Raw genomic sequence first — 12,660 nt, 5'->3', positions numbered from 1 at the left:
AGAACCTTTGAGATAACTGTCCAATTACTTTTGGTCCCTTGTAAAAGAGGCAGCTACATATTAAAGAGATGGAATTCCTAAACCCTTACTCCAATTAAGATGCGAATACCTCATATTAAAGCAGAGTGTGTGCACTTTAAGCCCATATTGATTATATAACTGTATCTTGAATTTGTTTTGGTAAACCGCTAAAATGCAAAAATATTTCTGGACCTAACTGTATATCATGTGGAGGTCATGAAACTAGTACTTTGAAAGTCCCTTTCCTAAATCCTTTTATATATGTAAGAGGAGCAGGGCAGGTGTCTGAACCCGGGCAAGTGCCGGGGCCCTGAGAAGGCGGGGGGGGGGCACTCACTGTCAGGCACCACGGTGCGCTATGGGACCCGTGAGCGGTGCGGTGCCGGTGTCAGCGCCCGCCCCCACCCCACCCCCCCGCTTGCTTAGGGCCCCAGCACAATACTTACCTCTCCCCGTGCCTCCGCAGCAGCTGCACTGTGACGTCTCAGGTCAGAGGGCGCGGTGACGTCTTTACACCGCGCTCTCTCCTGAGCCGGCAGAGCAGAGCGCGAAGACGCCGGAGCAGGTGAGGGGTCCGGAGCAGCGGCAGCAGGTGAGAAGTGACGTATTTGATTTTTTTTTTATATGTATCGAGGAATGGGGCATTATATGGTAGGGGGAACAAGTTACATCCTGCATGGGGCATTATATGGGGGGTGTGACATCCTGCATGGGGCATTATATGGGGGGGGTGACATCCTGCATGGGGCATTACATGGAGGGAAGAGGCGACATCCTGCATGGGGAATTATATGGAGGGGGGAGGTGACATCCTGCATGGGGCATTATATGGGGGGGTGATATCCAGCATGGGGCATTATGTGGGGGGGGGGGGGGGGGGGAAGAGGTGACATCCTGCATGAGGCATTATATGGGGGGGGGGGGGGGAGGTGACATCCTACATGGGGTATTATATGGAGGAGAGAGGTCACATCCTGCATGGGGCATTATGTGGGGGCCAGTATTCTGTATGGAGCATTATAAGGGGGCCAGTATCCTCTATGGAGCAATATATGGAGCCCATAATACTGTATGGAGGACTATACTGTCCGGTCTGCACTGTGTGCTGCGAGGATTCGCCAGTTTCTGAGCTTTTGTAGAATTTACGATGTCCCTCATGTAATGTAAGAAGTGAAATCTTCGGCACTGTGCGGTATCTGTGCATCATGAATCGTGGTATGTGTTAAAGGGGCCCACTGAGACTCTTTCGCCCGGGGCCCAGAAAAACCTGGAGCCGGCCCTGAAGAGGAGTACACAATAATGGCTAGTAAATGAAGAAAAATATGCAGACAGAACACAGATTAAAAATTCTTCTGAAAACATTGGTGTAATGATCGGTTGTTGTTAATCAGCTAATTGAGTACGCAGATTTTATGGATAATGCAATAAACACATTCTCCGTCCATCCCACACAAGTCACTTAAAACCTGCGTAGAAAACTGATGATATAAGATCTCCCCCCATACAGGGAATTGCAGAATAATTTGCTCCTTTCTTTGGATAATTGTAATCAGCAGGTTGCCTCGTCATCAATCTTTCTGGTAAACCACAAAGGTTGCAAGGTAATCGGAGAGCTGTGATGGACTGCGGGATTTTTAATGTATCGCATATCTAAGCTTGCTTTGCAAATTTGCTTTCATATAAATCCCAGGAAGCATCTGTTATTGCGTTTGAAACCATCGAATGTAGGTCTCCGGTTGCAAATAATTTTCCTTTGTCATTAATGTCGCTATTTAATAACTAGGTATAAATCTCTCAGCTAAGAATTTCCCCAGTGGTGTAACTAGTAATAATAATAATGTCCGCTAAAGAGCCATAGTCACCGGTAGACGCAGTGTTCTCCAAATCAGTGACATGGAAGACGCTTCTGGTTCTTGAGCTCCGATAAAATGAGACCGCTGAGGTCAATGAGTGGCTTTAGAGGTCACGTGTCTTATTTACGGTCATCTGCACTTGGCATTATGCTAGTCATTAAGGCACGTGACCGGTGAGGGCGCCAAATGGCTGCAACAGTCATGTGCTGGTCACCTGTAAGTAAAAACATCACTTATGGATCTGCGCCTGAGTTATTAGGTCTTTTGCTTTGTTTTAGATTTTTAGAAAATTGAATAATAACTTAAAGTGGGTTTATGTGACCCACTGACCCTTATGGAGTGCTACCCCTAAGGGCAATAATAGATAAAGTCCACTGTAACTACCCCATTAAACAGCACATAACCAGAGCACAAAGGATTTTGCTCTGGAGAACCTGGCACCATCGACCGCCCTTCTATTACTCCTGGAGTCAGTATGGGTATGCTCGTGTGTTTCTTATACTTTTTTTTATTAGCAGAAAACAATTTTTCAGTAATTTTTCCACTAAAGTGCAATAAAAAAAAAAGCAGGAAATTTGCATAAAATACATTTTTGCTCATTCATCTCGACACTGGCGGGCACAGACAGAAGAGGTCTACTGCGCAAGAACAATATATGGACCCTTTATAGTCCAGTAGCTCATCATAACGTAAAATTTCACCTGCTTTGGAGGTAGAGATGGACCCCTTTACCACTTGGGCCCCATATTGCATCAATGATATGTCTGCCCCTGAATCTTGACTTGCTAGTTACATGAAATAGTATTTGGGCACCTTGGTATCAAACTGCCAATTGGATCACAAAGGGGTGCTAACCGCAGGTTATCTCAATTATGAGTAAATTTGGTGACAACTCAATAATTGTGGTATATGGATGGGAATGAACACTGTCCCTTATATGCGATCTATTAGGCAGTAGGGGCAATGTCTTTTTTTTTTAAGGCAGCATTAAATCCTCTTGCCTGTATAGCTCCTGTATAGTTGCACCAGTTGGGTATATATGGCATGCAAGAGGGCACTATTGGTCTAAACAGTATTAAAATTAAAGAAAAAACCTTTTTAATACAGGCTGAATTTGTGAAGAGACAAGTAAACAACTCCTTATCTCATCTTTCTGTATCTTTGGTCATACAACAATGAGAAAAGTAGACCCCAAAGCAAAATATCTAACAGGATCCTCCACTAACCATGTGCCATTGGTAAGTCTAGTGGTCTTATATAGTAGAGGGGTCTCTGAGCTCCCTTAAGACGCCAGGTTCTCCTACATCCTCTGATTGTGGTACTGGATTCAATGAATAATTGTCAATTCGTCCTGAATTTTCGGGAGGTTTTTGGAAAAAAGTTGAAACCTCCTTGATAAGTTGGAAAGTCTCCCGGCCAGGTCTGTGCAGTCGGTAAGTCAAACCTTGGACTACAACTCCTCAATTTCCCTGACTCCAACTCCACAGCACTACCTCACTACTGAGCATGTACATAAAGTGCAGCACTGGTCACTACGGAGCGTGTACATAAAGTGCAGCACAGATCCATCTCAACTAAAAGCCGAGATCTTTAGATCAGGAACAGAACTGGCATTTATAGGAAAGTTCACAACTTTCCCAAATTCTTATGAAGACATTTACAGCACATCCTACATTGTACTACTGTACCCAGTTTACTATATATTTAAGGAGTCTGTCCATTTTGTACCGACTCAGACTCCACCAAAATGGACACCAACTCCACTGCTCTACTACGGGCACCTCCGAATCCTTCCGAAACCACTAGGTGACTAACTCTTCCAGTGAAAGACGCGAAAGAGCCATGGAGGGTTACGCCCTGAAAAAGATGTGCTTACAGGAGGATGTTCATCAATGTGTTCATGCTTCGCATGCTCTATTCTCCCAGTAAGGCTCGACTACAAATTGGCAGTACATAGGTTTAATGCCAGTACATAGAGGTGAACAAAAAGATTCTAACTACCCTGAATTCACACCCAGCTGGGTCATGTGTGACAACTGGAACAGGGCAGTACTCACTTCTGTGCCGGAAGTTCTCTGCCCATTTTGGGCACGTCATCTCTTTACGAAGGCGCAGAGGCACTCCGGATCTGGAGCCAACTCAAGAGTTGACCAGTTGTCACGAAGACCAAACTAAACGCTGGGATCAGAGTGGTTCAAGTCTTTTTGCTTATCTCAAGTAATGACATTTCCAGGTTTTTGAGAAGCCAGACCTCAAAACGCATTCTTGTAAGAATTCCATTAAATTCTTCTTCAACTTTAAGAATTAAATTTGGAGAAAAATTGTGTTTTTAGTAAACGCAGCAACAATAAAAAGCTAAAATTTATTCCTCGTCATCAAACTTCGCCAACCTCCGAACACTTCAGCAACTCTCTCGTCTCGTTGCATTACCATACAACACATTCACAAATTAGACCTCGATGTATCATCCAGCTGCTGTTAAACAGAACGTGCTCCGTCGAATTTAGATCTTTCAAAATGTGCTGAATATTTCATTCCGAAAATGTTCCACAATGAATCTTTAACTTCAGTAATATATTCTTTGTCCTCTTCTCTACCGCTTGCCCAGATGCATTAAATTCGAGCAGCGTGGAGGACACGCTCTCTCCCCAGCGTCGGTCCTGATGCGGCGGCTTTACCACCGACTCCATACAGCAAATAAGGCTTTTTATAGAAGACCTATCAGAATCGCAGGATAAAAAATGTCCAAGTTTTGTCACACCTGTTCTTGCCTCCCGTCTCCGCCAAGCACACTTACCAAAAGAAAAGATTAAGTCGCCTCGTATTTCGCTAATGAATTCCACCAGACGCCAAGTTTTTCCGTTCTAAGGAATAATAATCACGCTACAAAACGAAGACTCAGCGACTTTAACTCATCATAAAACATTCTGTGTCGCACAGAAGCAAATAATGTTACAGAGAAGAATGAAGCCACAACTTGGAAAAATGTTATGTTACAGGATTACAAAAAAATTAAATAAGTAAAAAAAAATGGCTGTTTTCTTCCCAAAACAGTGCCACCCCTGTCAATGGGCTGTGTCGGGTATTGCAGCTCAGTTCTATTAAAGTGGATGGGGGCGTACTGCAATATCACAAAATCTGTGGACAGGTGTGGTGCGGTTTTGTGAGAAAGCAGCCATGTTTTCTGGTTGCAAAAAAACAGCGCCACTCTCGTCCATAGGTTGAACCTGGTATTGCAGGTGAGGCTCATTCAATTGAATAGGATAAAATAGGAGAGAGAGAAAAAAATGAGAGAGACTCCTTTGTAACTGCATACAATCTCCTTAAAAGGGAAAATTGGGAGGAAAGAAAATTCAGATCAGGGAAAAATATAGAGAACGTGGGTCCTAAAACCCCATTCTATGCACTTGTGTGGATCTTATGAACATCTATGACCACCTCTCAGACAGTTAGTGGGGCACAGTCCACACGTGAGCATTTCTGCTCAATTCACACAGGAAACTTTGGGACTCCCATAATCAGTGGAGGTCACAGCAGCTGAACACCGAGCGAGCATAAATTTATCATCTATCCTGTGTTAGGTCTCAGCTATGCTAAAATGGGTAAAATCAGCTGCAAAAATTCAGAACGGAAATGACATGTTGTAGAATTAATGTCAATTTCAGCATACGCATGTGGATGAAATTTGTAAAAGCTCATCCAGTTTGGACAAATCAAGTAAAATCGACAGATTTTGCATCTTGTATGGACTTAAATAAAACAAAAAAATAGTTTAGTATATTCCAGGATTTGCAAAGTTAATAACTTTTGTAATTAACATCATTACCTTAATTATTCCTTCTCTCCCAAACACTATTGCTGCAGTGCCAATTCAATGCTCCTTTAGAAGTAGCTTTCAACTGCTGCTCAGCAACGATCCACGCACAATATTCAATGTGTGTACAGGACTCTTCCTTTCTGAGCGTCTCTGCTCGCCACTCCTGTGCTAAACAAACTCTTTGAAAATAGGGTACAAATCTTTGCTGAGCAGCAGTTGAAAGCAGCTTCTAAAAGGCGCCTGAATGGACAACTTGAACAGCAATACAGGGATAAAAGGATCATTATGTAAGGAGGAACATTACAAAAATTAATAACCGTTGCTAAAATCTACAAGAATGGCCGGATGTAGAAGCAAGGCTTGGCATTCTGACAGTATAAATATAGTAATGGCGTACCCAATAAAAGATTTAAAGCGGGTACGTTGGTGTATAAAGAAAAATGCCTGTTGCTGATGAAAGACTAACCCAGACGCAGAGAGTAGACTCTACCCGGCGACTTGTCCTAACAGAACTATTGTTACTGCACAGTACTCCGGCAAAATTTGGAGAGAAGCCCAGGAGCTACAAGCACTTAACGCTCGCAACGATGATCCTCCATTATTATGTTAGTGGTTCAAGTAAAGGAAAAAAACAAAAAACAAAGTGCATCGAAAAAGCCTGGCATCGAAGACTTGCATAAGAGCGCTGAATTACAAGGGTGGACTTACAAAACCCTCTATTATTCCCGACCCGGAAAGGAGGATCCTATTATGATTGAATAGCACAAGTCTTTAAGTTGTTTGGAAGCAGAATAAAAGAAATCTCCCAACGCGGCATTTCAAATGAACGTTCATGAAAAATGGCCACATGTCAAGTGTTAAAAGAGCCGGAGTCGCACTTAACATTTTCCTCATGCAAACAAACATGCATTACTTCTATGGTTATTTCTCAGCCTAGTTTCCAACCCTTGAATAGAAATTAGCTTCGACTGGGACTAAAAACGGCAAAAAATAATTCAAAAAGGGAACAATCATTGCGCAGAGAGTACTTGTTGGTCGACAGGAGGTTTAAGGGGCAAGAACAATTCCAAAAGAGGATTTCGACTTAACTATCCAATGCTAAACACCATCGAAATGCAAAAGTTGGCAAAGATTCATTTCTTTCATTTTTTTGGAGTTGGATCTTCCTTTTTTCTTTTTTTTTTTAGTTCAAAATACAGAACTTCAAATCCCATGCAATGACTCCAATTATCCCATTTTTTTTAATGTGCCATATTTCTGGAAATTGGAGTATCTTTTTTTTTTTCTAAGAAAAAATGATTCAACAGAAATAAGAGCTAAACTCGTTCACTTTTGACCTAATGACAAGTCCTCTTTAACACAAGGGTTACTATGCAAACTCTTTGCAATAAGCTCCTCCTAGTGGTGACTGCAAGTAAACACTATGACCGATTGAAACATGGGAACCGGGTAATAGCCAGGCCTTTACCAAAATATATATATATATATATATATATATATATATATATATATATATATATATATATATATATATATATATATATATATATATATATATATATATATATATATATATATATATATATATTATATATATATATATATTTTTAAATTGCAAGACTCAAACTTTATAGGCCAAGAAGATCATATGGAGATGAAACTGTGGCCACAGAAACTCCAGGAATCCCATACAAGAGGTCATAAATCTGATATAAACCAGTGTTACCCAACTGCAGTCCTCAAGAGCTTACAACAGATCAAGTTTTCAGGATTTCCTTAGGATTGCCCAGGTGATGGAATTATCAGTAACAGTTATATAAACTTACCTGAAAGAAGACCGACATGGCTGCTATCAACCTCTTATCCATTATCGCTGCCCCAAAGCTATCAAAGTCATCAGGATTGTAGGAATAAATCTGCATCTGTAAATAAAAAAAAAAATACATTTTTAATAATATTTCATAGAAATTCCAAAGCCTTGTTTTGCAGCTCATAATACAACATGTCAATCATCATTTGAGCATATATAATTAAAAACCTCACGCGTTTACGTCTAGATCTAAGGTTGACCTAAGAAACCTCACGCGTTCTCGTCTAAGGCTGTGCGCCCACGATGCGGATTTAATGCGTTTCCGCGGGGGCATTTCTGCCGTGGAAACGCATTAAAATCGCCTGTAAAGGTGTCTTCCATGTTTCCCAATGATAATCCGCATGTGCTGTGCACATGATGTGGAAATTTCCGCTGCGGATTATCATTGCGGAAAAATCCGCAGCACAACCAATTTAGGCGTGATTTCGTGTAGAAATCACACCCATTGACTTGCATTGAACCGCATAACATCCGCATATATACATGTGGATATTATGCGGTTCAATGTGCGGATGGTACCCGGGTCTGGAGAAGAGAAGACTCTCATCCGACCTAGGTACCATCATTCCTGCAAGTTAAAAAAGAATAAAAGTAAAAAATAAAAAAATATATATTCATACTCACCTCTCCTGTGGCCCCCGGTCTTCTCTCGGCCACGTCCTCTCTCCTCGGCGTCCCACGGTGTACTTGCAGGACCTGTGGTGACGTCATTTAGTCAGCTGATGGTCACGTGACCATCAGCTGATTAAATTAAGGCTATGTGCCCACGTTGCATTTATGAAGCAGAAAATTTCTGCTGCATAAATGCAAGTTCTCTCCCGGAAAAACGCATGCGGAATTCCGCACGCGTTTATCGCGCATTTTTCGCGCGTTTTCCACATGCGGAATTGCCTTGCGTTTTTTATGCATTGGACAAAGGCAATTCCGCTTGCGGAAACGCAAAATTAAATGACATGCTGCGGATTTTTGAACGCGGCATAAACGCTGCGGAAAAATCCGCAACATGTGCATAGAACTTGCGGAATCCCATTGGGGAACATGGGGTGCGGATATACATGCGTTTTTCAAGCATTTACGCTGCGGAAATTCCGTAGCATATACGCTTGAAAAATGCTGCGTGGGCACACAGCCTTAGTCACCGCATGTCCTGCAAGTACACCGCGGGACGCCGAGGAGAAAGGATCGTCGTGGGGATGAGACCAGGGGCCGCCGGAGAGGTATGTATAAGGTTTTTCTTATTTTTAACTTTTTTATTTTTCTTTTTTAGTAAGGATGCAGCATTTGCAAGCAGAACTCTCTGGTCACACGATATAAATCTATGCCAGTTGCATGGATTCATATCGTGTGACCAACTTGTCAAGCCCTTTTCCAAGTGATGCTCAAAATCGCTTGGAAAACCGCTTGAAAAAAAAAAAAAACCCGCATGCATAAACACTGAAAAAACGCTTAGAAGACGCTTTTCCCTGGCAGAAAAAACACATGTAAAAGCTGCATGCGTTTTTTCTGCCAGGGAGAGGAAAAAACGCTCAGGAAATTTCTGCTTGCAATCTGCATCGTGGACACATACCCTTAATCTCAGGTTGACCGTATATGGCTCAATTTTTGCTCCTTCTGACATACAGATCCCCATTAAAAATTAAATTAATAGAATACATTGTAACATTCATTTTTTTAGCTCCACAGACATCCTGCGCCGTTCAAAACAGCTTCACTTCTGATTTTGTTAAAAAAAAAAGGCTGGCAAGGCTGTCAAGCTCAGTTTATTAGCCAAGCCAGCCTGCTTCAGATAGAAAGGGGCTGGCTTAGCTAATGAACTCTTGACTAACACACATGGAGGAGCGAGGAGGATTCTCTCCAGGTGTGTAACTATAAATAAGTACAGGGGCAGAAGTCACACACAAGCCATGGAGCCTAGGGTGGGCGCAAAAAGGTCTCTTTGGCACATGTAAAAAGATTATTACAATTAAAAACCTGCAATAGTTGGGGGCCCTGTTGGAAATTTTGCATTGGGGGGATAATGAGATTCAAGTTACGCCACTGACTCGCTCTATGTTGAAGTAGAGCTATTAGTTATATTTATCAAGTTTTATCTATTTATTAAAGCTCTCCTTATACAGCTGGGCAAAAAAATAATAATTTTGCATTGCCCTGGTCCGGTGTCCAAATTTAGTCCCCTCTGGCAGCTGGACAATGCTATTAGGGAAGACAACGCAATGGTCTCCCCAATAGCAACATACGGAAACGAGACCTGGATACTCAAGATGGCTGACAGGATGAAAATTGACGCATTGGAACTCTGGTGCTGGAGGAAACTTTTAGAGATTCCATGGACAGAGAGGATCACCAACAAAGAAGTCTTGGACCAAGTCAAGTCAAAACTGTCACTGGAAGATAAGATGACCAAACAAAAATTTGATTATTTTGGCCTTATCATGCGGAGGAAGTCATTGGAGAAAGACGTCGTGCTTGGATCAGTGTCCGTAAAAGAAGAAGAGGACATCCAAGAATCCGCTGGATTGACATAATCAAGAGCGACATGGGAATGACAATTATTGAACTGAAAAAATTTACTGCCTGCAAGCGATGATCCATAGAATGACCAAGAGTCACACTTGACTGACCGGAAAAGAGGCGCAGCTAGACCAGGGCAGTCTTCATTTCTGCAACTGGTATGAGGGGCATCTCTTAAATTTACTAGGACCAGAAGTTACAATTTTGTGCATGTTTGCTCTGCTCAGGCTGCAATGGATGACTGGACTTGATGCCGGACAAGGGTGGCGCAAATATTTTTGCTCAATTCGTTCTTCTAACATATCAATGCCTGGGCCTAGACCATTATCCAAGACAACCCTCTCACCCTGGGTTCTTCTTGCACTTGTTAGGGCCTGTGAAGTCATTATGTAGTGAGACCTAGTAAGTGCATGAGTCATGCAGGGACCCAAGAGCAAAAGTGAAGACCCTACTGGTATGACTGCCACAGGGGACCAAACTTACAGCTGGTCTACGGCAGCTAAACTTTTTGCTCAAACATATCTTTCAATGTCTCAAGTTCTGTGGTCTTCTCCAGGTCCCAGGAGCTCTACTTTCACATTTGGTGTTTTGGTGCATTGTTACAAGTGGGGGTGGCTGTCAGGAAGAGAGAGTAAGGGGTTAGCTTAGCTAATAATGTAAGCCTTAGATGTGCTGGAAAAGGGGGGGGGGGTCTCATTTGCCAAAGAACTGACCATAACAATTAGCCCCGATAAAAGTATGGATACTCTATTTCGAAGTGAGAGCAGAAGTTGAGCTTCCAAGAGTGGTTCTCGAATCGAAACATCGTGGAGGTTTAAGAACTGAAAGCATATTATTATTTTAATATATGCTTAAGAATAATTACTTATTTTACCATTTATGAAAAAATTATTTTCAAAGTCACTATCCACCCGAAATCTACACTCTTGTCCCTCCAAGTGTGTCCAACCCAGACAACCCCTCCGCCAGACGCACAGCCGATCATAATGAACGAATAAAAAACACATGATCCAATCCCAGATGGCAAAATGAAGCAAATAAAATAAACCCGCACGACGCATTGGAATCATAGGAAGTGGCTAATGCATTTTGATTTATCTATCTCAAACAGAGAAGAGTACAAATCCAACAGTTCAATATACAACCGCGCATAATTTGTCACAGTTTAAGGACATCATTTATTAACAAAAATGAGGTGTCTGACAGAGCGCATGGAGCAGCCAACTATTTACTCTGCAGAAGGAAAAAAAAGAAAAAGAAAAAGATATATTATCGCATCTTCGAGATTCCATTTTAGTTAATGCCAGTGGTGGGGAAGTCTTTTATTTATAACGTTATACAAAGTCATTCATTTCAATAACACCTTCCAGCCCCGTCGTCATTAGATGATGGAAAGGACTTTTAGTGCAAGGTCAAAATAAGACGCTGCGGTTGCCGGTGATGGAGATTTGTCGATATAAGGAGACAACGTTAATTGCTTCCTAATATAATATACCCTACTGTAAATATATGTTGATGTGCTCTACCGGTAAGTACCAGGCAAAGAGTTTAGATTTCTTAAAGAAGACCTGTCACTTGGCAAAAATATGTATATAGATTTTTAATCCTGGTCTAAATCTGGATGTTCTGAATTCAGAACAGCTTTTCTTTTGTTCCTGAGATATGGCCCTCTCTTCCTTGTATGTTCATCTAGACCAGTGTTTCTGAACTCCAGTCCTCAGAACCCCCAACAGATCATGTTTTCAGGGTCTCCTTAGTATTGCATAGGTGATGGAATCATTATCAAGGCATCAAAAATGCCACAGGTTCTCTCACCTGTTCAATACTAAGGAGATCCTGAAAACCTGATCTGTTGGGGGGTCCTGAGGACTAGAGTTGAGAAACACTGCTCTACACTTTTTAGCTAACTAGGCGTGGTCTTCAACTCTTCTCTGAAGGGCGTATGCTTGGAAACACACCAATTTGGTGGAAAAGACTTAAACCCCCCTTTCCCTGGATGTAAATTATCTCAAGAAAGGGAGAAAAAATAGGAACAAAAATAACGCTGGATTAAAAAAAAAGCAGCGTTTACGCCAACAAAAAGTAAAAATACACATTTAAGGCAAGTGACCGGTCCTAGCGGACCTTATATTTTGCCTTACAGGTCTATTTTAGACCATCCATATTTATTATAATTTGTGCTTTTCCACAGTTATTCCCTCTGGAAATTAATAAATTGACAACTGGGTGTTACCATTCCCATGGTCAGAGCTGCGGTGTAAATCATGGGTAAGGAATGAAGTAGCAACTTGAGATTCTCAAAGCCAGAGACAGATTTCTGACTAGCCATGTAGCCAACAATGAAGAAAACCCAGAGAAGAATGACCCATGGTGTCCCAAGTCTAATATTTTAGGACTCAACCGGAATGACACCAACACAAAAAAGAGCTAGTCTCACCAAGACAACGTTGTGGAAACAGAGTACAAAAACCAACCAATTATGGAAGCACTTGGCTTCTCGAACCTTCAGCGTTCAGCGGCTACCACCAGGGCAAGTTGATTATAAATAAAGGCCAACATTATATGGCAGATTGATGGCTATCGGGGGA

At 41.8% G+C, this 12,660-nt stretch overlaps 1 protein-coding gene across 2 annotated transcripts in view; it reads right to left on the bottom strand.

Moving 5' to 3' along the window:
• The window catches only part of PTPRG (protein tyrosine phosphatase receptor type G), a 595,254-nt gene that overhangs the window by 241,325 nt on the left and 341,269 nt on the right, over window positions 1-12,660 (bottom strand). For both annotated transcript variants that reach the window (XM_073644646.1, XM_073644647.1), the window contains exon 5: window positions 7,518-7,613. In XM_073644646.1, the coding sequence (XP_073500747.1) occupies window positions 7,518-7,613 (96 nt within the window). The remainder of the gene's footprint in view (window positions 1-7,517; window positions 7,614-12,660) is intronic.

Source organism: Phyllobates terribilis, unplaced genomic scaffold (genome assembly GCF_046119375.1).
Source record: "Phyllobates terribilis strain yellow unplaced genomic scaffold, ASM4611937v1 Scaffold_8__6_contigs__length_399053987, whole genome shotgun sequence".
Taxonomy (NCBI): domain Eukaryota; kingdom Metazoa; phylum Chordata; class Amphibia; order Anura; family Dendrobatidae; genus Phyllobates; species Phyllobates terribilis.
This window is presented reverse-complemented; position numbering and strand designations above follow the sequence as displayed.